Source organism: Cetorhinus maximus, chromosome 28 (genome assembly GCF_964194155.1).
Source record: "Cetorhinus maximus chromosome 28, sCetMax3.hap1.1, whole genome shotgun sequence".
Lineage (NCBI taxonomy): Eukaryota > Metazoa > Chordata > Chondrichthyes > Lamniformes > Cetorhinidae > Cetorhinus > Cetorhinus maximus.
The window spans coordinates 19,864,686-19,890,648 of record NC_135906.1 but is presented as its reverse complement, the minus strand read 5'-3'; the positions used below and the strand labels follow the sequence as shown (position 1 = coordinate 19,890,648).

The window sequence follows — 25,963 nt, the reverse complement described above, 5'->3', positions numbered from 1 at the left end:
CTTCCCTTTGTGTTAAAAGCAAAATACTGCGGATGCTGGAAATCTGAAACAAAAACAAAAATGCTGGCAAAACTCAGCAGGTCTGACAGCATCTGTGGAGAGAAAGACAGAGTTAACTTCATACGGACTCGAAACGTTAACTCTGTCTTTCTCTCCACAGATGTTGTCAGGCCCCTGCTGAGCTTTGCCAGCATTTTTTTATTTTTGTTACCTTTGTGTTGGTGACTATTTCCTTGACTGCCTTGCAGAAAGAATTAAAAGCTTTTTTGGCAAAAGAAAAAACTACTTAAAACATTTAAGGGCGAGCTTGCAAAATTACACTTGTACCAGCTGAATTCTCCCTGTAATGTTGCATTAAAGTCCCCACTACACAGGGGTTCATTTCGTATAAACCACCTTTCTCCAACTTGCTCCCACTATGAACAAGGAAAGTGTCCACAGACAAGACTGAATATACAGACAGACTTGAGTCCTGGAACCAAACATGATAGTTTATTTCAAGGAGGTTCATGTAACACTGAGCATCACTGCAGTGTCATCCAACAAACTTTAACATCAGTTCAAGTATTGTGCTAATCCTGGATAATCCACTATTGATTGAACAACATTAGACCAGTCAGTCAGAAGACAACACAGAATAAAGTGGCTGTAATTTAGGTGATTAAAACCCCAGTTTACCCTTAAATTTATAAATTGCAATAGATCAGAAGGAAGGAACTAGAAGGATTAGATTAGTACAAGTGCTAGGGAATGGAAGAATGCGCAGTTTCTCTCTTCCACATTGGAACAAGTTAACACTATTGTTCAGTGTGTAAACTGATATACGCAAGAGACCCCTGGTTCCTAGGAAGTACACAGAATTGTACTGGTATATGAAGCACTTCTCAAGCCCGCTACTGCCAGATGTGAACTTGTGCAGAAAAACATTTAGTAAACTCCTACTTGGACGAACATTGCAGGTTGGGCAAACAGCTTTTAAAATAGTTATTTCCAGCGACACTGTATTTATTGTCCACCATGGTTGCCCAGAGGTGACACCACCCTCACGCTCCCCTCCCCCACACCCCTCCCCTCACGCACCCCCCCACCAAGCTTTCTTGGTTACTCTTATTAAGATCCAACAATGGATTGTGAGTATGGGGGAAAGATAGTGGTGATGTCACTGGACTAGTAATGTAGAGGCGCAGGCTAATGCTCTAGGGAAGGTGGTTCAAATCCCATCATGGCAGCAGGTAGATTTTTAAATTCAAGTAATAAATCTGGAATTGAAATCTAGTCTCAGTAATGGTGACCATGAAACTATCATCGATTGTTGTAAAAACCCATCTGGTTCGCTAATGTCCTTTAGAGAAGGAAATCTGCCATCCTTACCTGGTCTGGCCTACATGTGACTCCAGACCCACAGCCATGTGGTTCACTAATCACTGCCCTCAGTTCAAGGGCAATTAGGGATGGGCAACAAATGCTGGCCTTGCCAGCGATGCCCACATACCATGAAAGAATAAAGGAAGATTACACGGTTCCAGCGGAGCAGTTGACCTGGTCAACAAATCTCTCTCAAAATACTTTTGCCACAACCCCTTAAAACAGATTATCTGCCTGCTTGCCTCATGTTTGTTTTTGAGATCTTGCTGCCTGTAAATTGACAGCTATGTCTCTGCATTACAGAATACAAGTTCTTCCCTTTGAGAAAAAAATGAAATCGCAGCACTCTTTGCACTGTAAAAAGACAAAAACATCTCACATTTGTAAGGTGCCTTTAATGTAGCTTTTATCTTGAAAGTGGTCAGAAGCCAGGCGTTCTGTAGAGAGTAACTAACCTCCTGACCTTCCAAAGCCTGTCCACCACCTCCAAAGTCAGGAGTGTGAGGAATACTCTCCGCTTGCCTGGATGGGTGCAGTTGCAACAACACTCAGAAAGTTCCTACTCCCTCCATCACTGGCACATTGTGCCTGCAGTGTGTACCATAGACGAGATGCACTGCAGCAACTTGCCGATGCTCCTTTGAGAGCACCTTTCAAACCCACAGCCTCCAGCCTCTAGAACAGAACTGGGGAATCCCCGGCTCAGTGGGGGTGGGGGGGGGCAATCCGGCCCACCGGAATGAAGTATCAATCCTTGATTGTCGATCCCAGGTTTCCCGACGGAACACACTTAATCCGCTTCACGACCTTGGGACACAGATAACAACAGCCGCTTAAATCGGGCACGATGCACAGAGTTACGCATAATGGTTTTATTTCCATTTCTCCAATCTTGCCTCTTCCTGATATGAAGGAGGCGTTTGGCCTGGCAACGGCGTTCGAAGGGCAGGGTCGATTTGCCTGGTCGTTGTGGAATTGACACTTTCCATGTTTGAGCTCAGGCACAATTTTCTCATTTTGCTCGTCCTGCTTTCTACCCTTAACGTCACCATTGGCACATTCCTTAGCTAATATCACCACCGTCAACACCCCTTTGTCCTTTTGTCTATGACATCTTTGGCAGTCTCTTCTTTGCCTCCACCTATCACTGGCCCTCTATCCAGCTTCACCTGTCCCGCCTCCACCCCCCCCCCCCCCCCCACCTCCCCCTCAACCAGGTTATATTCCACCTCTTTTCTATTTTTCCTTAGCTCTGTTGAAGAGTCATACGGGCTCGAAACGTTAACTGTGTTCCTCTCCGCAGATGCTGCCAGACCTGCCGAGTTTTTCCAGCTATTTTTGTTTTTTGTTTCAGATTTCCAGCATCCGCAGTATTTTGCTTTTATTTCATTATACAATTTTCTCCTATTCAGATGGGGTGACCACGGAACCTGACAGTGCCCCCATTGGAAATCTACTCACCGGCACCTTAGAACCGTTGGTCAAGGTCACTGTCTGCAGCAGGCGCATTACCCCCCCACCCCCTCACCCCTCTTAATGCTCCATCCTAAGTGGCGCAACTCTCCTGAAGCATGATACCAAGCTTCAGTCCCTCACCTTTATTCCCTGAGAATTCGGAAAGTCAATTATCCAACTCCAATTGATCTGCAAACTAATACGCTCCACATCAAACTAGCTGTTCCTCTGCTGCCCTCAAGTTACTCTTCGCTTGCTCGGGTCTCTGATTCTTTGAGAAGGGTTTTTTTTTTCCGCTCTGACACCTCGTGTCATCATCAAGCGCTCTGAAGTCATGCGTAAAACTGCAAAGGTCAACAGGAAAGTGACTCTGCACAGGAGTGAAAAGAACCCCCCGCTGCCAAATCGATGAATGTTCTGCTCTATTCAATATGCCCACGTGTGTGTATTGCGACTGATTTTGAGACGGATTACTTTGGTGATCACTGGTTTAATTCTACCATCGTGCTCCAGTACCATCTCGTCCATTATTGGCAGGGGTGGGGGGGTGGTGGTGGTGGGTGGAAAGCGTGAAATGAATTAATGATATAAACGTGCAGCACTGGTGCACTTCTCAAAAGAACAGAACTGAAATGTAACCTTCTCGCATCCCATGAAATGCCAGGCCTGACACACAATGGTCGTCCTGGTGATTTGGATGCAGAAACAGAAGAAGAGTCTGTTGAAGAGTCACACGGACTCAAAATGCTAACTGTCTTCCTCTCCGCAGATGCTGTCAGACCTGCTGAGTTTTTCCAGCTATTTTTGTTTTTGTGTTGGTGTTAGAAATTGTGTACAGCTCTGCTTTTTAACTGCTGTTTACTACCCAGAGGCACGTACCACCTTGTCAGCCAGTGATCGGAAACGGACATTTCTTAAATAGAAGGCATTTGATAAGAGTGTGATTGATATCAAATCTAGTATCACAAGGCTAAACACAATAATGTGCCTCTGCTGAAATTCTACAGGCCTCACGTAGGCAACCGATGAATTTCTGAACTGGAGGAGATGCGCTGAAAATTGCACCGCTGTTTGGAACTCCACACTGCTGTGAGCAGTTTTTTTTCAAAACTTTTTCTCACGCAGAACCGTCTGGCGTGTCAGATTAACAGATGTGAATTTGGAAAGCCAGTTGCAAGTAGCAACATCATCAGCACCAGAAGTAACAAGGTTCACGAAGGAAAAGCGAACTCAGCCACTGCATTAAAGCAGTGGGCACATTGAACTTTTCTCCTTTAAAAAAATAAAGTTGGTTTTTGTGTGTGTGTGTGTGTGTGTGTGGGGCCCATGACTGATTTTGCCTGGGAGTGAGTGGCCCTTGATAAGGAAGAGGTTTCTCCACCCCTGCTCTTAAAAGGACAAAGGCAGTAGGGTGCATGGGAAAATCCACCACCTCCATTTGGTCACCACACCATCCTGACTTGGATGTGAATGGCTGTTCTTTCCTGGTCACTGGGTCAAAGTGCTGGAACTCCCTCCCTAACAGCACTGTGGGAGTACACTCACCCCATGAAACGTAGCGGTTCACCAAAGGAGTTCACAACCACCGCCTCAAGGGCAAACTAGAAAATGAAGAACGTCTAATTTCCTTTTCAAAAGGTAAACCCGTTTTTTTTTTTTGGTTAAAACTTTGGAACAGGACTGAGAATCGATGTAATAGTTCGAGAAAATGAAGGAAAATGATTTATTGTTTTAACAAAGAGGTAATGAGTTACAGATAGACAATATTTGAATAGAATGGCCAATACTATTTATGTCGCATATTACTTTTGGTTACAAATGAATGCATTATTTACACTGAACAACAAAACATACAGGATTGGACAGTTGGTGCTAATGTTCTGAAGGTACAGTCTGCGCACCAACAGTTTGGAATTGTGTAAAGACTGGAATATAGATTTTTTTATTTTAAAAAGCCCATTAAGCAACTTGCTCAATAGTAAATGTCCAAGTTGGGATGACTACTTTAGGACCACAGCCTAGCAGTTACAGTCCACTAAAATACAACTTCTTTCTTTCCTTTTCCCCCATCCCACAAATCACTGGACTCCCAAGATCTCTGCAGCAGTTACAGTGGCAGGAGTTCCTTGAGTTTATCCTTCGTTGCGTTTGAGAGAGATTCGGGAAAACGCACGTGAAACTCGATCACCAGGTCGCCACGCCGGTCTGGTTGCTTTGGCAGTGGCAACCCTTCCGATTGTATCCTTCTCTGCGAGCCTGGCTGAATGACATCCTTGAATGCCATCATATGGGTTTTCTTATCCAGTGTCGGTATAGATAATGTGCAACCGCATAGGGCCTAGGCAACAGAAGGAATAGATAGGTTAGTGAAGTGACACTAGCTACCGATCTTCCATCACAGGAGGTATGGCAGGAGCAGCCTCTCAACAACCTGCATTTAGATAACACCGCCAACTTGGTAAGACGACCCAGCCTGCTTCACAGGAGCACTGTCGAGACAAAAATCTGACAGTCTGAGTTACCCAAGGTGATATTAGGACAGGTGACCCAAAAGGTCAAAGAGGTGGGTTTTAAGGAACATCTTAAAAAGGAGAGAGGGGGCTGGCAAGGCTGAGAGGTTTAGGGAGGGAATTCCAGAGCTTAGGGTGTAGGCAGCTGAAGGCACGGCCACCAATTAGGTCAGCAATGGAAGTCAGTGATGCTCAAAAGGCCAGAATTGGAAGAATCCAGTGATCGGAGAGAGTTGTAGGGCTGGAGGTGGTGGGGAAAGGCCATGCAAGGCTAAGAACTTTAAAAACGATTTGTTTTAAAACAAAGACCATAGAATGATTCAGCACAGAAGGACGGGTGATTCAGCCCCATCGTGCCTGTGCCTGGTCTTTGAAAAAGCTGACTAATTAGTCCCAGAGCCACCGCTCATTCCCCGTGGCCCAACAAATTTTCTCCTTAAAGGTATTTATCCAGTTCCTTTTTGAAAGGAATTATTGAATCTGCTTCCACTCTCCTATCAAGCAGTGTGTTCCTGATCATAACTCACTGCATTAAACAAAAATTAAAACCTGCCTATGTTTATTTTAAACGTGTTCCTCTAGTTACCGACACTCACCAGTGGAAACAGTTTCTCCTTTGCTTCCCCTATCAAAGCTCTTCATCACTTTGAACACTTCTACTAAATCTCCCCTTAACCGTCTCTGCTGTAAGCAGAACAGTCCCAGTCTCTCCACATAACTGGAATCTCACATACATGGGAACCATTCTAGTAAATCTCCTACAGACCCTCTCCATGATCTCGACATCTAGGCCGCACAACCAAACCAAAAGGAGCACTTACCTCCCGGAGGCTGATCTTTGCCTGATAGATGATATCGGATCCGTTCCGTTTAAAGACTGGATGTGGCTTGTCCTTCAGCACGAAGATGATATCCGCAGGAATGTTGTTGGCCGTTTCATCCCCTTCCTTGGGAAAGGTGATCTTTGTCCCTTCCTTCCAACCCTTCTTGATTTCGATGGTGAGGATGGTGTCCTCCTGCCTCGACGTATGCCGGTCAGGGTTCAGCCGCTTCCGCCGGATTTTCATCTTCTTGGTGCAGCCGGTAAAAATCTCTTCCAGGGAAACTTTCAGATCGTGGGTGACGGGCGGGTCCTGCTTTTTGGCAGACCCCCGTGTCCGGTGAAACCCAGACATGCCACCCATGCCGCCCATATTGCCCATGCCTCCCATGCTGAATCCACTGAAAGAGCTCAGGGGATCATCGTCAATCTCCATGTCTTCCTCGCCATTTCTTTGTCCAAAGAATATGTCGAATGGGTTCCTCCCCCCAAAAAATTCGGCAAACACAGCGTGGGGGTCCCCGTGGAATGTGTACTGGAAGTTGGTGCCATTGGGACCTGCAGATCCACCACCCTTTAACCCTAAAGCAGAAGGAGAAAGGCGACGATTAGTTTTAGAAAACAACCAGAATCAGCACAACAGTGATATTTTCAAGCCATCAAGATACTGAACTCACTGAACCTGGCAAAATCAACAAGAGCACAGGAGAGATTAAGTTTCAACACAGGACAACTGGGCATCCAAGAGTAAGAGCACGATCGGTGGTGGTGGTGGGTGGGGGGGCGATTGGAAAATGTGAAGTTCAGCAATTACTCTCCACAGAAACAGCTTTACTTACTTAGAACCTTTAATGAAGGAAAATGTCCCAAGATACTTCACAGGAAGCAAATATTGCTGAAAAAAAGAGTCAGAGTGAAGCTTTTTGTCTTGCACTCATAGTATTCTTACAAAGTGTCCTGATAAGTGGAAAGCAACAACTTATACCGTATGGGGAGAGAGTGCCGATTGGTTGGCAACTGGACTCTGAGTCAGAGTTCACTTGCCAACCAAACAGCACTCTAATCTCATACAGTATAAATGGTTGTTTTCTCCTTACGTTGGTATTCTTGCAAAGTGTCCTGATGAGTGCATGACGAAAAGCTTCGATAGGTCTCTCTTTCAGCAATGCTTGAATTCTGTACTATCAAATGACTACTTGTATACCTGAGGAAGCAAATACTGACACTGACCCAAAGGAGATATGGGTGACTAAAAGCTTGGTTTGATACATAGGTTTAAAAGCACGCCTGAACAGTTTTTAAAAATTAATTAATGGGATGTGGGCTCCGCTGGCTGGGCCAGCATTTATTGTCCATCCCTAGTTGCCTTAAGAAGGTGGTGGTGAGCTGTCTTCTTGAACCACTGCAGTTCATGTGGTGTAGGTACACCCAAAGTGCTGTTAGGGAGGGAGTTCCAGGATTTTGACCCAGTGACAGTGAAGGAACGGCGATATATTTCCAAGTCAGGATGGGGATTGACTTGGAGGGGAGCTTCTCGGTGGTGGTGTTCCCATCTATCTGCTGCCTTTGTCCTTCTAGATGGTAGTGGTCATGGGTTGGAAGGTGCTGTCGAAGGAGCCTTGGTGAGTTCCTGCAGTGCATCTTGTGGCGGAGAGGTTTAGAGAGCAAATTTCACAACTTAGGGCCTAGACAACTGGAGGCACCAATTATAGAGCGAAAGAAAGTCAGAAACATGCAGAATTGGAGGAACACAGTTTTTGGAAGATTGGAGGGCTGGAGGAGTATGCAGAGATAAGGGAAGGTGTGGCCATGAAGGGATTTGAACACGAGGGCAAGACTTTGAAACGAAAAACGTTGCTGGACCGGTGAGCCAATATAGTTCAGCAAGCACTGGGGTGAGGGGTGAACAGAACTTAGTGACAGTTCTGGATTGAGATCAGCTTTATGAAGGGTGGAAGACCAGTTGGGAGAGCATTTGAATAGTTGAGTCTGGGAAGTAACAAAGGCATGGATGAGGGTCTCAGCAGCAGATGAACTAAGGCAGGGGCGGAGATGGACAATGTTGGTGATAGAGGGAATATGGGGTTGGGAGCTCATCTTGGGGTCAAACAGGATACCAAGTTTGCGAACAGTCTGATTCAGACTCAACGACCAGAGAGAGGGATGGAGTTGATGGCTGGGGAACAGAAAATACTTTCAGTATTTTATCCCTGCAATTACTAAAATTTAATAAAATGAATATAGGCAACCTGTGGCATGTCGTACACACTAGACTAGATATGCAGCTTTGATCATCATGGCTCATGTGTGTACCCTTAAGTCCCAGGGCCAAGCTAAAGGTTTAATACTTTCCAATAATTCCCAGTCATCTGTAGTTACTGAACCCACCAGAACTCAGCATTCTGATTTCGCACTTGTCCATCACTGAGTTAACAGCATTAAGAAAAGCCCTTTCTAAAACTCCAGACACAAAGTTCAAATAGGGAAACGAGTGAGAGAGGTGTTAGAATGAATAGGAGAGTGTTGCCAAGCCTCGAAGGACCTCTTGTTTAGATGGTGCCGACTGAACCTTTGGACTCAAGTTGCATCACAACAGTTAACTAAAAGAAATGAACATGTTTAACACCAGTTGCTAGTCAGGAATCCGATACATTTCAAGTGGTAAAGATCCAATTGTAGGCCCAATTCTTGTCCTTCAGTTTAAGATGTGTTGAAGGATTTCATAATGTATCTGTGGTATTTTGCTGTCCTCTACTTCAGGTGCGGAGTCTTGCTGGAACTTGGCTCCAGGGGCAACAATAACCTGCTGCTCATTCTTCATGGTTAGCCTAGCCAATGTTGGCAAGCTATTCGACGAAGGGAGACTGACACTTAATGTCCAGGTGCACTTTCCAATGTGTATACAGGACGTATCCTTAATATTAAAGCTAGGCTGTTCGGGGGTAATGTCAGGACTTCTCCACACAAAAGGTATTGAAAATCTTGGAGGGGGGTTGAGGGGGAGGGAAGGGCAACTGAAAAAAAAACTTCATAACTGAGTAATAGATTTTTGTTAGGGATATGAAACCAAGGCAGATAAATGGAGTCAAGGTACAGACCAATCACGATCGAACCAAATGGTAGAACAAACTCGAGGGGCTAACTGGCCTTTCTCCTAGCTTCTTTAGCAGTTGCAGTTAGCACCACATGACTGTATCATGTCAGGCAGTACACATTGAACATAATATCCAGGCAGATGAGTTACGATAACAATATTGCTGTGGGCTGGGCTGGGTGGGGGTGGGGCAGGGGCAGAGGGCGGTGTGAGGGGCACAGTGAGGGGGAAATTATTCAGCTGCTATGGGCCAGAACCTTCCCTGCAACAAGGAAACCAGTTTCTTTTTGTTTCCAAGTGCTGACCAGCACAGGACAAATTGATTTATTAGCATTCAGCGATAAAAAAAGGATGCCCATTCAGAGAGAGGCTCATTGGGACAAAGCCCATGGATAACTCTCCTGATAGCTGAGTGGCTAGGTGCAACACTTGTGATGCTGGAAAGGCAGAGAGCGGGAACGTTGAACATTTGATTTCAGGTCAATGCCGAGTTAGCTGATCTCAGCCAGTGTGACATTAAGAGCTCTTCTATTGGTTATGACATTCTGGTGCTGGGAAAAGGGTCAAAGAAAGAAATTGCATTTAAATAGAGCCTGTCGCACCCTCAGGACATCCTAAGGTGCTTTACAGCCAATGAAATACTCTTGCATTGTAGCTGAAAGCACAGCTGCCATTGGTGGAGCAATGAAAACTGGGGGTGCGCAAGTGGCCAAAATTTTGAGGAACACGGAGATCTCAGAGGATTGTAGGGCTGGAGGAGGTTACAGAGGTAGGGAAGGATGAGGCCACAGAGGGATTAGAACACAATGAGAATTTTAAAAACTGATGCGTTGTTGGACCAGGAGCCAATATAGGTCAGCAAGCACAGGGGTGATGGGAGAACAGGACTTTGTGCGAATCAGGATACAATGAGAAACAGTCACTCCAATTATTCATGGTGAGAAGATTTAAACCCTGTTCCTTTATTAGAATATTTTTACTCTTAGTGAACTGCTTTTAACAGAGTAAATGCTTTGTTGTTGAATGCAGTCATGAGAAGAAAGTTGTCTGCTCACTGATCTAGAGGATTTCTGTGTATTTGCCACCTAGTTTGCATAGTGATTCATCACATTAATTTCTTCAGCCAGTTCTGTCAACGTGCAAATGTCTGAAACTCAAAGTAGCAATTAAAGGTGACAAATACAGGCTTTTCACTATTTTGGTTACAAAGAGTATGGATGCAAATTTTCAGCAGTAGTAAACTTAATAAAAATGGACACATTCAGTATTTTGAAAGCCGTAGCAGAAGTTCAAGATAGGAATATCTAACAACCTGGTCTTGTTGCTAAGACAGTGTGATTATTGCATATAGTTTCCATGCTGGCTTCCTCACAATATCCCAGGAAATGTCTGGCTTAAATCTAGAACGGGGACAGTACAAACCCTCCCTAAAATCAGGAGAGAAAGGAGGGACTTCAGCTATACTGGAAGCCACAAGATAACTGTGAATGAGAAAGGCCATTCGGCCCATCTTATTTCATTCATTCCAAAATACCCAACAGTCTTAACCCCCGACCCCTTGTTGCACCATCTAATCGATTTCTGGTTTTACAGCTCCAATACTCTATTCATTCCAAACGTTGGCCACTTGGTATGAAGGAGAACAACTCATTATCAAATCTGAAGAATGTTGTAGATTCAACTCTCAATTTTCCAATTGAAGGGAAATCATCTGATCTACATTGGATCTTTGCAGCTTGAAATTTACTGGATTCCTGATCACCAGCTGATATTAAAATGTGGTCATTTCTGTTATTTAACTGTTGTGATGTAACTCGAGTTCAAAGGTTCAGACAGCAGTTAAATAACAGAAACTACCAGCTGAGGCTGGTGATGAGGAATCTGAATCCAAAGAGCAGGTGAGTCAGACAGCACCATAACAAACAGGAACTTTCAGGGTGCAATTAAATTCTTGCCTACCTTCCTCTCCAAATTGGTCATAGATTTCCCGTTTCTTGGGGTCACTCAGTACATCATAAGCCTCAGCGATTTCCTTGAACTTATCCTCTGCATCTGGAGATTTGTTCTTATCGGGATGGTACTTAAGGGCTAGCTTCCTATATGCCTTCTTGATATCTTCTTCTGCTGTTCCTTTATTAATGCCCAGGATTTTATAATAATCCTTCCCCATTTTCTGCCTAAAAAAAAGGTAGAAAGAGGTAGTTAGTCCATCAATCAAAACTCAGCAGTACAGGAATATCCCAGCCACTCACCATTTGCTTCACTCCTCCACCTAGGCAGCCAAACACAATAGGATACAGTTCCAATCACCCACTTGCACCTGATCAAAGTGGCATTTTCTTCACTTGCAAGTCTTAATCGCGAGTGTTGTTAGGCAGGTCTCAACTGTGGCTTGGTAGCACTCCAACCTGAGTCAGTAGGTCGTGGGTTCAAGTCTCACGCTGGAGACCCGAGTACATATCTAGGCTGGTGCTCCAGTGCGGTACCAACGTGCTGATGGGGATGCCGTCTTTCAATAGACACGTTCAACTAAGACCCTGCCTGCCCTCGCAAATAAAAGTAAAAGATCCCAGAACATTATTTCAAAAGAAGAGCAGGGGGTTCTATTCTCTGTTCTGGCCAATATTTATTCCCTAACCAACATCACCAAAACAGATTACCTGCTCATTATCTCACTGCTGCTTGTGCAAATGACCATGTTTCCTATATTACAACAGTGACTACACTTCGAAACTACGTCATTTACTGAAAACAGGTGTGGGGCATCGTGAGATCATGAAAAGTACCGCAGAAATGTAAGACTCTCCAATGTGATGAACTGCAATCTCAGCGAGGGACCCAAACACGATCAGTGCCCCAATTCTCCTCTTGCCTTGTGTCCATGCATACATACTTTTGAAATGGGGTTTCTCAATCACAGTCACAATAGAAGAAACTTGTCTGATCATTCTGCTCCCCAGCCCCTGCTTTCCGAGGTGAACGGTAGTCCCTTGCTGCTGTCCCTGGTCAAGATCAGCCAATGAGGCACAGTTCCTGTCCCTGGTCAAGATCAGCCAATGAGGCACAGTTCCTGTCCCTGGTCAAGATCAGCCAATGAGGCACAGTTCCTGTCCCTGGTCAAGATCAGCCAATGAGGCACAGTTCCTGTCCCTGGTCAAGATCAGCCAATGAGGCACAGTTCCTGTCCCTGGTCAAGATCAGCCAATGAGGCACAGTTCCTGTCCCTGGTCAAGATCAGCCAATGAGGCACAGTTCCTGTCCCTGGTCAAGATCAGCCAATGAGGCACAGTTCCTGTCCCTGGTCAAGATCAGCCAATGAGGCACAGTTCCTGTCCCTGGTCAAAATCAGCCAATGAGGCACAGTTCCTATCCCTGGTTAAGATCAGCCAGTGCAGCACAGTTCAGGAATCAAACCTGTGAGCTTCCAGTCTGCCTGTCTCAGTACCAGCCCTAGTGATATAATTACTCACCAAGCTATTGCGAAGGTCCATTCCTGTGTTTATGTTTCACTCAAGCCTCAGCTCACCATATTCCATCTTTGAGCACTAGCTCCTTGACCAGCTTTCCCCTTAAATGTGTCTACATTATTCTCCAACTATTCCGTCGTAGTCAGTTCCACATTCTCACCACTCTCTGGGTGAAGAGGTTTCTCCTGAATTCCCTGTTGGATTTATTAGTGACTATCTTATATTTATGATCCTAGTTTTGGACTCCTCCACAAATGAAAATCTCTCTATTCCTACCATATCTCCAGAGGTCTTTAGAATGATGAAGGAGTTTAAGTCATCCCTCAGCTTTTGCCAATGTAGCCCCCCAGCTTGTTCAATCATTTCAAATAGCCCAACGGCTCAGTTTTGATAACATTCTTGTAAATCTTTCTAGCAGTTTTTCTCAGTTCCCCTTGAGCTGATTACCACAGTTTCTACACCACCACCACCCCACGCCCACTCCTCACCATCCTTCAAAACACTGAGTTCAGGGTAAATTGAAAGCACAAAAGGCATACAGATTGGACACTAATCTTGCTCCCTTTAATAATTCTAGAAATTTCAAACTGTTCCTGTTGGACAGGGTAAATCACTTTAACCTTGACTTTATTTTCACTCTGAAAACCTACAGAGAAAAAAAAACACTGCTTTTGTCACAGGTACAGCAGCACTTAGAGTTTCATTTGATGTCCACACACACAGCAATATAAACAATGTTCAAATACAGTGATAACTACACCTTCATCTCTCTCCCCTCTAGTGCGGCTCTTAATTAAAAACAGACAAGCTGCTGATCTGTTTGTGGGGTTTTTTTAAGCAGCTCTCTCAAATTGATTGTTGCCTAGCTGCTAGTTCATAGAAGTAATCAATAATCACTTGTCCTGTTCGATAACCTGGCTCAGTAAACACCCTTGCCTCTTCGGACTGAAAGTTGTCAGTTCAGGTGCCAATTCAGTACATTATCAGAGATGTTCCTCTTGGGTTCAGTTATACAGGTGAGACTGCATCTCGAACGCTGTGTGCAGTTTTGGTCTCTTTATTTCAGGAAGGATGTAAATGCGTTGCAGGTGGTTCAGAGGAGTTTTACTAAACTGATATCTGGAACGAGTGGGTTGTCTTATGAGGAAAGGTTGGACAGACTGGGCTTGTTTCCACCGGAGTTTAGAAGAGTGAGGGGTGATTTGATTGAAGTGTGCAAGGTCCTGAACAGCCTCGACAAGGTGGACGTTGAAAGGATGTTTCCTCATGTGAGTGAGAGTCCAGAACTAGGGAACACTGTTTTAAAATTAGGGTTCACCCTTTTAGGACAGAGAAGAGAAGAACATTTTTCTCTCCGAGGGCTGTGCGACTTTGGAACTCTCTGCCTCAGAAGGTGGTGGAGGTGGGGTCACTGAATATTTTTAAGGCGGAGGTAGATAGATTCTCGTTAAACAAGGGAATCAAAGGTTATCGGGGTAGATGGGAATGTAGAACTCAAAGCACAAACAGATCAGCCATGATTTTATTGAATGGCGGAGCAGGCTCGAGGGGTCAAATGGCCAACTCCTGCTCCTATTTCTCATATTCTTATACTGAACCAAAGGCCCATCTACTTGTCCAGGCAAATGTAAAGATTCTAAATGTAAAGATTCTAAAGAAATCCCTCTCTCCCATCGAAACAAAATTCAGATTAACTCGGACACTGGTCCCTTTGCTGTTTGTGGGACATTACTGTGCTCAGACTAGCATCTGCATTAGCCTACAAAATACTGGCTGCAATTTAAGACTGTGGTCCTTTTCTGAGGCCATACAAGGCACTTTATCAATTCCAATACTTCATTCTAATGTTGTCCACTTCAGGTCTAAAACAGCCCAGGTATAATCTCCTTATTCAGAGACTTCCACCATGCCACAGAGTGAATACTTATCACTCTCTGATGATCTTTGCTGAAGAAATAGACTCAGGATTTTATGATTAGAGCAACACATAGGGAAAGTACAAGGGTTTTATTCCTCGTTAGCCTAATAGCATCCCACATCAAGTTTAAGAAATCTGAAATGCAAGCCTCCCGTGACTCTAAGAACAGATCACAGAAACAATCTTTCACAGTACAGACTGTTGGAATTTTCTTTAGGAAGAGAGAGAAGCATGAGGAACACCTTCTGCAAACAGTAGACTCCCTTTGACTTTGCTTCCAGTAAATTTAGTAGAGATAAGTAAATAGATAACTGGTTTATTGAAGAATTATAATTATCATGTCAGCTGGCGCCAAATTGTAATGATGATACAAATAAAACAAGTAATCAGAATTTGAGTTATAGACAATTAAAATTAAATTATAAAATAATCCTAATTCATGATATAGTTATAATTACATTTTATTTTAATTGTCCATAAGACAAAATGATTGCATTATGATCATTTCAGTATACAAATATTTACAATATGTTGCAAAATGCAGGTCTCCTCAATCTAAAAATAGACATAAAAGAGCTATTGTTCTCTATATTAAAGTCCATAGATCATAGGTTGTCAGGTTGAGTTTACTAAAGTTTCAATCGTTTACATACTATTTATGAGTTTTATGAAGCAGGAAATTGGGCTGTCTCAGTCTATTCATTCTATATCTTATTTGTGGAATGGTGACTTTTCACCTTAATTCCATCGCACATTTACTTGTGTGTGTTTGTGGCAACAGCTAGTGGCAGGGAGTTCCCCAGCAAGTCCAGACAGAGCTTTTGCTGCCTTTCAGCAAGGGAACATACTCGTTAGATTGTGTCAGAGTAGCTTTGGTATCAGAGTAAAACGTAAAAGAAAGGCATACAGTTGAACTTCAGAGAAAGCAGAAACCTCAATGATTGCTCTGTGAAAAATAGGCGACCCTTCTTACAATAAAATCAGTTTTTGTAGAATCCTCAATTTTTCTTTTAAATTTTTCCTTCTGAGCAATACTAAGATCCACTTGTCAGCTGTGTCATCTTAATCTTAAATCAGCTGCCCACTTTCTAGGCCTTTCCAACTGTAGGTGCTTTAAAGGCCACTAATTCTCATTTTAAACCAGTTTCCCTGTTATTCCCACCAGTTTGGCCTGTTGTCTCCATCTTCTCTAATATTTATAACTATTTGCTTTCAAAGTTAAACTTAATAAAATCAAATTAGAATGAGGAAAGACACTGTCTGCCAATGTTTTTCTCTCTCATACACTCACACCTCTCTTTTGAAGAGGAAGACAATATGAATTCTACCTCAGATAGCCTTTTGAAATTTATACACATCCGAAAACAAAGGGCAGGAATAGACCAGTTAGCCGATCAAGCCTGTCCCATGCTGCTGATGCCTGTAGTGTCACAACTAGACACTTCCACTCCTACAACCTTGGCCCGCTTCTTCTTCAAAATTATCTGAAAGAAAGCTCCTGGTCAGAAAGCATTATCGCCCAAGCTTAAATATTGCCTCATGTAGCTGACCCAGACCGACACATCTCGTTACAAATTGCAATGTTTATGCTCAGACTGCATAATCCCCAGCTCAGAAGACAAATCAACAACTTGAAATCCAGGCTGCGTTGGGAGAAACTGAAAGCTTCCATTTGGTTAATACGTTGATTTTTTTTTTAAATCACTTTTTAATCACTATTTATAAATATATAATTTAGATTTTTTTTTAAAAAAAAAATCACTTATTTTGGGCCTTAAAATTCCAATGGAAAATTAAAATGGAAAAATTCAAAATCTGAGTAGCAGCCAGGTTCCACAGTTTATGGGGGATGGGCTTTTCCAGAGACACCCGTATCCCATGAAAAAATATTTTTAAAATTATAAATGCGGACAGAGGACTCCAGAATAAGGCAAAACATTAACACAAACAGTGGTAAGAATTAAACAGGAAGTCAAGTAGTATGGACAGGAAATGCAGCCAGACGTTAAGATATTTTCATCAAATATAGATTTGAGTCAATCTCCTTCAACATTATTACATATAAGAATTGAAGAGCAAGTGTTACCTTCAGGGGATGGGAGGTTAGTTAGCACAGGATATTTGAAACCAGAGTGTCTGTAAATGTTATTCAGGCAAACCCATGTTCATAAGAACATAAGAAATGGGAGGAGTAGGCCATTCGGCCCCTCAAGCCTGCCCCACCATTCAATAAGATCATGGCTGATCGGCCTCTTTCGTGCTAGCTCCTCATAGACCTCAACACCGGGATATTTCAAAAATCTACCTCGTCTTTAAATACTTTCAGTGATCTAGCCTCCACCACTCTCTGGGGTAGAGAATTCCAGACACTCACTACCCTCAGAGAAGAAATTCCTTCACATCTCAGTTTTAAATGAGTGTCCCCTTATTCTGTAACTATGACCTCTAGTTCGAGACTCCCCCACTAGTAGAAACATCTTCTCAACATCTACCCTGTCAAGCCCCCTCGGAATTTTGTACATTTCAATAAGATCACCCCTCATTCCTATAAACTCTAATGAATAAAGGCCTAACCTGTTTAGCCATTTTTGATAAGTCAACCCCTTCATCCCAGGAATCAGCCTAGTGAATCTCTTTTGAACTGCCTCCAATGCCAGTATGTCCTTTCTTAAATATGGGGACCAAAACTGTACACAGTACTCCAGGTACAGCCTCACCAACACCCTGTACAAGACTTCCCTGTTTTTAAACTCCAACCCCTAGCAATACAGGCCAAAATTCCATTTGCCTTCTTAATTACTTGCTGCACCTGCACACTAACCTTTTGTGTTTCATGCACAAGAACACCCAGATCCCTCTGTGCTGCACCTTTTTGGAGTCTCTCTCCATTTAAATAATAGTCTACCTTTTGATTCTCCCAACCGAAATGCATTACCTCTCAATTTCCCACATTAAACTCTGCCAAGTTTTTGCCCACTCATTCAACCTGTCTATATCCCCTTGCAGATTCTTTATGCCCTCATCACAATATGCCCTGCCACCTATTTTTGTATCAGCAGCAAATTTGGATACATTACACTCTGCCCTCTCCTCCAAGTCATTAATATAGATAATAAATAATTGAGGCCCTAGGACTGATCCTTGTGGCATTCCACTAGTTACATCTTTCCAGACTGAAAAAGACCCAACTCTGTCTTCTGTGTGTTAACCAATCCTCAATCCATGTTAATACATTACCCCCAAAACCATGAGCTCCTATCTTGTGCAATAACCTTTTATGTGGCACCTTAGCGAATGCCTTCTGGAAATGCACTACATCTCCTGGTTACCCTTTATTATCTCTGCTTGTTATATCCTCAAAGAACTCTAGCAAATTTGTCAAACATAATTTTCCCTTCACAAAACCATGTTGACTCTGTTTGATTGCGTTAAGCTTTTCTAAATGTCCTGCTATTTCTTCCTTAATAATGGACTCTAGCATTTTCTCAATGACAGATGTTAGGCTGACTGGCCTAGAGTTTCCTGCTTTTGACTCCCTCCCCTCTTGAACATTAGCAGCCTCATCAACACCCTTGTAACAAGACTGCCCTATTTTTAAACTCCAACCCCCCCAAACCTTATTTAAGTTGAAGACACTGGTTTGAGACTCAAGTTGCTTGCTCTCAAACTGAATTTGAAATTCTACCATGTTATGATCGTTACATCTTAGAGGATCTTTAACTACGATATCTTTTATTAATCCCACCTCATTACACATTACTAGATCTAAACTAGCCTGTTCCTGGGTAGATTCTGCAATGTATTGCTCTAAGAAACAATCCCTGATGCACTCTATAAATTCATCTTCCATGTTACCCCTGCCAATCTGATCTGTCCAGTCATTATGCAGATTAAAATCACCCATGACAATTGTAGTGTCCTTCTTATACACCTCCATTATTTCCCGATTTATACTTTGTCCTACAGTGAGGCAGCTCTACGGGGGCCTATAGATGAGTCCCACTCATGAATTCTTTCCCTTGCTATTCCTTATTTCCACATCACGATCTATTGCACCTATATCACTACTCATCACCGCACTGATATCTTCCTTTATTAACAAAGCTACCCCACCTCCTTTTCCTTTTTGCCTATTTTCCAGAACGTCTAATACTCATGAACATTGAGTTCCCAATCTTGGTCACCCTGCAACCACGTGTCTGTAATAGCTATCAAGTCATATTCATTTATTTCTATTTGTGCCATCAACTCATCTATCTTATTGCGAATGCTGCGTGCATTCAGATAAAGAGCCTTAAGCTTTGGCTTTTTACCATTATTGCTCATTCTGGTTCTAATTTCTGCTGCACTCTTCTGCTTATATTTTCTGCCCCTACCTGTCATACTTTGATTAACATTCACCTCTTCACTACCCCACACTTCTGCTGGCTCATTTCTTTTTTGATTTTTTAAACTTCCCTTCAATTGAACCCTCCCCCCGCAACTAATTAGTTTTAAGCCTTATCTAAACCCTAGTTAAATGATTCACCAGGATTGGGTTAGGTAGGTGAATGGAGGAAAAGAGGTTAAAGGGATGTGGAGCTGGTGAGTAAATGTCATTAGGAGCTGGTGGGTAAATGTCATCAGGAGCTGGTGGGTAAATGTCATCAGGAGCTGGTGGGTAAATGTCATTAGGAGCTGTGTGTTTCTGGAGCAGATAAGGCCAATGTGGTCTGGTTGGGCCAAATGGTCTGCTCCTGTGTTGTAAATTATATATATCTCGAACCATTTGGGGGTCAAAGTTTAGTTTTGCACAGGCTAACTAAAATATATTTGTGTAAAGTCAGATAAAAGCAGTCTCTGGGTTTGTAGTCCAAAGGATATTTAACCATCCGGTGTTCAAGACAATTTACTATCTGATCTTGACTTGTGGATCAGCACGTAAGCTGAACTTGGGCCTGTCTAAGGAGTTCAGCAATCAATATTTCCTCTTGGATCCCCCCCAAAACCTAATGAATCTCACTTTAAAAATGGCGGGGACGAAAAATCTGATTTTAAAGTAATTAGTAAAAGAAGCAATAGTGAAAACCTTTACACGCAGCGAGTGGTTAGGGTCTGGAATGCTCTGCCTGAGGGCGGGATTTTCAAACCCCGCCCACTGCCAGGATCGCCCAGTCCCGCTGGAAGCCAGTGGACTTTTGGCTGGGCCAGCGGATCTACCGCAGAGGGTCCCGCCACCACGGGGCCGGAACATTCTGGCCTGAGGGAGAGCGTGGTGGAGGCAGGTTCAATCGAGATATTCAAAAGGGAATTGGACTGTTATCCGAAAAGGAAGAAGGTGCAGGGATATGAGGAGAAGGCGGGAGAATGGAACCAGGTGAGTTAGTCCTTCAGCAAGCCGGGCCGGTGCAGACGCGATGGGCCAAATGGCCTCCTCCTGCACCATAACAATTCTGCGATTCTTATCCGCACATGTTAGAGCCGCATCAGGTAACCTGAAATCAAAAAGCTTCACAAACCCCTCGAGTTCATGAGGGATCTCAACAATTTCTTGGTAACACTGGAGATCTGATGAATTTTTAAAGTGCCGTTAACTAAGTTTCAGCAACTATAGCACTTTCTTCCTTTCTGTAGTTTTTTTGGTAGCCTTCCAGAGATTAAGATGGAGTGTGCCAATATTTGCAGGAAACATCCACACAGAATATTTGGAAACTATTGCCAAATATAACGCATCCATCAGAGCAAAAGGTAAAACTCACCGTAGCAGGCTAAGTACAGGGACCTCGCAATTATTCACCAATTTAATGTTCCTCCAAAGCCAGAGTCAGAATGTTAAATAATCAATATTGTGTAATTCCATATTTCACTCCATCAGTTGTATATAGGCTTAACTGCAGCATTTAACTACCCCCTCTCTTCAAAATAAGGCAGCTCTGTTTGTACTGGTTCCATTATACACAAGGTCATTGCTTATTTCACACTGCAAAAGAGGTCCCTGTGAAATGAATCATGCATCACAGAAAGAGGCATTAATTCACTACAAGTTTACCTGCTTCAACATGCAGATTACACACCCTAACCTCCAAACAAGAATTTTATGAAAGTTTGACAACATTTCATTGCGTAAAAAAAAATTTCAAACGAACAGCCATTAATTGATCACACCACTCCAGAAGCTCTACAGCATCCAGGGCAAAGCAGCCTGCTTTGAGTGGCACCCTATCCACCACCTTAAACATTCACTCCCTCCACCACATGATGCACGGCAGCAACTCACCAAGGCTCCTTTGACAGTTCCTGTCAAACCCACACCCTCTACTGACCAGAAGGACAAGGGCAGCAGGTGCATGGGAACACCACCAAGTTCACCTCCAAGCCACCTGACTTGAAACTACATTGGCAGCTCTTTCAGTGACGCTGGGTCAAAAACCTGGAATTCCTTTCCTAACAGCGCTGTGGATGTACTTACACCACATGGACTGCAGCGGTTCAAGAAGGCAGCTCACCACCGCCTTCTCAAGGGCAATTAGGAAAGGGTAACAAATACTGCTTTTGACAGCTTGTGAATGAACAACAAAAAAAAACAAATGCCTGGCTACACCAGTGAGTAATTAATTTATACAGACCTGAAGTTCCAGGCTCCTGCACACCCTCAATTTCTTTGCTCCTGAATTAGCAGCCATGTCTTCAGCTGCCCGGGCTCTACGCTCTGAAATTCCCTCGCCAAACCTCTCTCTCCTCCTTTTCAGACACTCTTTAAAAACCCACCTCTCTGACCAAGCATTTGGTCACCCATCCTAACATATCCTCATGTGGCTCAATGTCAAATACTGTCTGATGATGTTCCCTGTGGAACACCTTGGGACTTGTTAATACGTTAAAGGTGCTATTTAAACACAAGTTGTTGTTGAAACATCAGAGGAAGGAAAAATAAACATTTTCAGTTCAGTAAGGAAATGGGGTTAGTGCCTGATAGAGAAGAATGCACACACAGGAACAGTTCAACTGCACTCTCAGCCTTCTGATTAGACAAGATTGGAAGGAAAGTCAGAATGAGAAGAGGACTTTTCAGCCCATTAACTTTCAGCTACTATCCCAACTTTTTCATTGCAGCATCTACCTATATTTGTAGCACTGCAAATGCCATTACCTTGATTGCCCAATCAAGCGAACTATTCCAGGAATTTATTCATTGATGTGTAGAGATTTTCTTCTGAATTTATATAGATCATCTGGTTCAACATGTCACTTCCCAGCTGTCTTTCAAATGAGACCATGGGGATGTAAAAGATGGATGTCACTGTTTCGACTAAAAAGCAGAGGGAGTTCTTCCCCAGTGTCCTGGCCAATATCCGTCCCCCAACCAACTTGTGCTGTAACCTGTCAATGATTCTACAAAAACATCACTTAATCATAAATTATCTGGTCATTATCACATTTGTTTGTGGGAGCTTGCTGTGCACATATTGGCTTTCATGTTTCCTCCATTACAACAGTGGTTACACTTCAAAAGTACTTCTTTGGTTGTAAAGGGCTTTGGGGCATCCTGAGGTTATGAAAGTTGCTATATGAATGCGCGACTTTCTTTCCGTGTCCCTCTCTCACCATCGGTTCACAGAATCTTCGATTCAGACCTGTCACAGCACTGACACCAATGCTATCGTTGGCCTTCCTGATCCTTCCCTTGACCATTCACACACCACCACTGACCCTGACTAGACAGAAGGCCTCACGCTGCTCAATCCTTCCATCTCTCCTTTCACAAGGAGTCAAGCGAGTCCCCGGAACCTTAACGTGCAATAGGAGTCATCAAACTTTTTTTGCTGGTAACTAATACTCCAAACATGCAGCTACAAAAGGGAGTGGAGAGACAGGATCACTGTACTTTGCAGGAAGTCCTTTGCAGCCCTCTGTCAATGGTGGGATCGGCTGGATCCAGTGAAAATACAGAGGGGACACAAAAGCATAACAGTTTAACCACCATTCCCCCCCCCACCTCCACCCCCCCCCCCTCCAAAAACTAAAATAATTAGCTTGGAAACTCACTTGAGCTGCAACTGATGGAGACTGAGAAATCTCCCTCTGCCCAAGTCCTGAATTGGTTTCACGTTAAAACAAGCTGGTCAGTTTTCTTTCTACCTTTTATTTTGGACGACGAGTCTGACAGCTGATCAGTCAGTGTCAGGTTTCTCCATGATCTGGAGGGCAGTAGGGAGGGAGGAGTGTCTGTTTCCATGTTGAAAATCCTTTAACTGAACATTTCCAAAATTTGCTGCCAGGATTTGAGGAGAGGGGGGGGTGCTCGTGCAGAAAAGCTGATTGATTTTTGTTCTCAATCTGTACTGGTTATGGTAAAAGTGCCTTGGGGCTCACCTTCTCCTTCCTAATCTCCCTCCACCCTTTTCAAAATAAAGTATTACATCGAGAAGATAACCCCTCCCTCCCAGTGCTCCGCTGCCTGTCACAGAGGGACAGGGGGGCAATTTCTCAGCATTGGTTAAACAACAGCCTGGCAGGCAGGAGAGACTCACCTCCACCTCCAAACAATAAAAAAAACCTTGAAAATCCCATCACTGCAACACCAAGAAAAACAATGTATCCAGACCATCGCTGAGAGAAAGTATACAATAACTCGCCAATGTATCGATTGGGAATCCCCCTCCTTCCCCCAGGATACACTGTATACCCCCCCCCCCTTTCCCCAGGATACACTGTATACCACCCCCCCCTTTCCCCAGGATACACTGTATACCCCCCCCCCTTTCCCCAGGATACACTGTATACCGCCCCCCCCTTTCCCCAGGATACACTGTATACCCCCCCCCCCTTTCCCCAGGATACACTGTATACCCCCCCCCCCTTTCCCCAGGATACACTGTATACCCCCCCCCCCTTTCCCCAGGATACACTGTATACCGCCCCCCCCTTTCCCCAGGATACACTGTATACCCCCCCCCCCTTTCCCCAGGATACACTGTATACCCCCCCCCCCTTTCCCCAGGATACACTGTATACCACCCCCCCCTTTCCCCAGGATACACTGTATAGCACCCCCCCCCCCCAAGGATACACTGTATACCCCCCCCCGCTTCCCCCAGGATACACTGTATACCCCCCCCCCTTCCCCCAGGATACACTGTATACCCCCCTCCCCTTCCCCCAGGATACACTGTATTATCCCCCCCCCCCAGGATACACTGTATTATCCCCCCCCCCCCAGGATACACTGTATTATCCCCCCCCCCCCCCCCAGGATACACTGTATTATCCCCCCCCCCCAGGATACACTGTATTATCCCCCCCCCCAGGATACACTGTATTATCCCCCCCCCCAGGATACACTGTATTATCTCCCCCCCCCCCCCCCCAGGATACACTGTATACCCACCCCCCTTTCCCCAGGATACACTGTATACCCACCCCCCCTTCCCCCAGGATACACTGTATAACCCCCCCCTTCCCCCAGGATACACTGTATACCCCCCCCCCTTTCCACAGGATACACTGTATACCCCCCCCCTTTCCCCAGGATACACTGTATTATCCCCCCCCCCCCCCAGGATACACTGTATACCCCCCCCCTTTCCACAGGATACACTGTATACCCCCCCCCCTTTCCACAGGATACACTGTATACCCCCCCCCCTTTCCCCAGGATACACTGTATTATCCCCCCCCCCCCAGGATACACTGTATTATCCCCCCCCCCCCCAGGATACACTGTATACCCCCCCCCCTTTCCACAGGATACACTGTATACCCCCCCCCCTTTCCACAGGATACACTGTATACCCCCCCCCCTTTCCCCAGGATACACTGTATTATCCCCCCCCCCCCAGGATACACTGTATACCCCCCCCCCCTTTCCACAGGATACACTGTATACCCCCCCCCCTTTCCCCAGGATACACTGTATTATCCCCCCCCCCCCCCAGGATACACTGTATTATCCCCCCCCCCCCAGGATACACTATTATTATCCCCCCCCCCAGGATACACTATATTACCCCCCCCCCAGAATACACTGTATTATCCCCCCCCCCCCCAGGATACACTGTATTATCCCCCCCCCAAGGATACACTGTATTATCCCCCCCCCCCCCAGGATACACTGTATTATCCCCCCCCCCCCCCCCCAGGATACACTGTATTATCCCCCCCCCCCCCAGGATACACTGTATTATCCCCCCCCCCCCAGGATACACTGTATTATCCCCCCCCCCAGGATACACTGTATTATCCCCCCCCCCCAGGATACACTGTATTATCCCCCCCCCCCCCCCCCCCAGGATACACTGTATTATCCCCCCCCCCCCCCAGGATACACTGTATTATCCCCCCCCCCCCCAGGATACACTGTATTATCCCCCCCCCCCAGGATACACTGTATTATCCCCCCCCCCCCAGGATACACTGTATTATCCCCCCCCCCCCCAGGATACACTGTATTATCCCCCCCCCAGGATACACTGTATTATCCCCCCCCCCAGGATACACTGTATTATCCCCCCCCCCCCCCCCCCCAGGATACACTGTATTATCCCCCCCCCCCCCCCCCCCCAGGATACACTGTATTATTCCCCCCCCCCCCCCCCAGGATACACTGTATTATCCCCCCCCCCACACACTCTCTCTGACCAGGAGCGGCTGGACGATCACTCACCAGGCCCACTGCCCTCACCGTCTCTCCGCAACACTTTCAACAAATTGCTCGAACTTTCAGGAACATTCCATCCCTCGTCACTTCCCCTTCTCGCCAAACCCCACCCCCAGCCCCTCCCCCCTCCCCTCGGAGGGGGCGGGACTCAATGTCACATCCCAGTCACCTAGCAACGCATCCAGCTCCAGCCTCGCGGAGCTCCAGGGGAGGGAGGGTGGAGTGTCTGAAATGAGGAACCGGGGCAGGAGCAGCAGCAGCAGCAGCGGCGGGGAGGCTTCCGAAGGTGAAGCCACAGCCAGTGGAGCAGCCCTGCTCAGGTCACACAGCTCGAGGTCTGTCAGCAGGTCCTGGGCACCACACCCTGGGGTTATAGGGTCTATGGGGCACCACACCCTGGGGTTATAGGGTCTATGGGGCACCTTACCCTGGGATTATAGGGTCTATGGGGCACCATACCCTGGGATTATAGGGTCTATGGGGCACCATACCCTGGGATTATAGGGTCTATGGGGCACCATACCCTGGGATTATAGGGTCTATGGGTTTGCCGAGGGACTGACATAAAGGAAGGAGACAGGCTGGCATGTATAGGATTTATCCAAGTGCTTTTGCAGCCTATGCATTCCTTTTTTGCACTGCAGTCATTGCTGGAGTGCAGATTTACCTGAATAATACCTGCACTCCAAAGCGTTAAA

At 45.0% G+C, this 25,963-nt stretch overlaps 1 protein-coding gene across 4 annotated transcripts; it reads right to left on the bottom strand.

Moving 5' to 3' along the window:
* Positions 1-4,529: 4,529 nt before the first annotated feature.
* Positions 4,530-25,385, bottom strand: LOC144668895 (dnaJ homolog subfamily B member 1-like). 4 transcript variants are annotated; one of them, XM_078531358.1, is made up of 5 exons: positions 25,272-25,362; positions 21,759-22,000; positions 11,204-11,421; positions 6,152-6,732; positions 4,530-5,158 (listed from the first exon to the last, which is right to left on the bottom strand). In XM_078531358.1, exons 3-5 carry the CDS (start codon positions 11,412-11,414, stop codon positions 4,928-4,930), a joined length of 1,023 nt encoding a protein of 340 aa, XP_078387484.1. In that variant the 5' UTR covers positions 11,415-11,421; positions 21,759-22,000; positions 25,272-25,362; the 3' UTR covers positions 4,530-4,927. The 4 variants fall into 4 exon arrangements, with proteins under 4 accessions (XP_078387484.1, XP_078387483.1, XP_078387481.1 ...); XM_078531357.1 differs by lacking the exon at positions 21,759-22,000 and having other exon boundaries at positions 25,272-25,385; XM_078531355.1 differs by lacking the exons at positions 21,759-22,000; positions 25,272-25,362 and adding an exon at positions 23,140-23,218.
* Between the last annotated feature and the right edge of the window lie 578 nt (positions 25,386-25,963).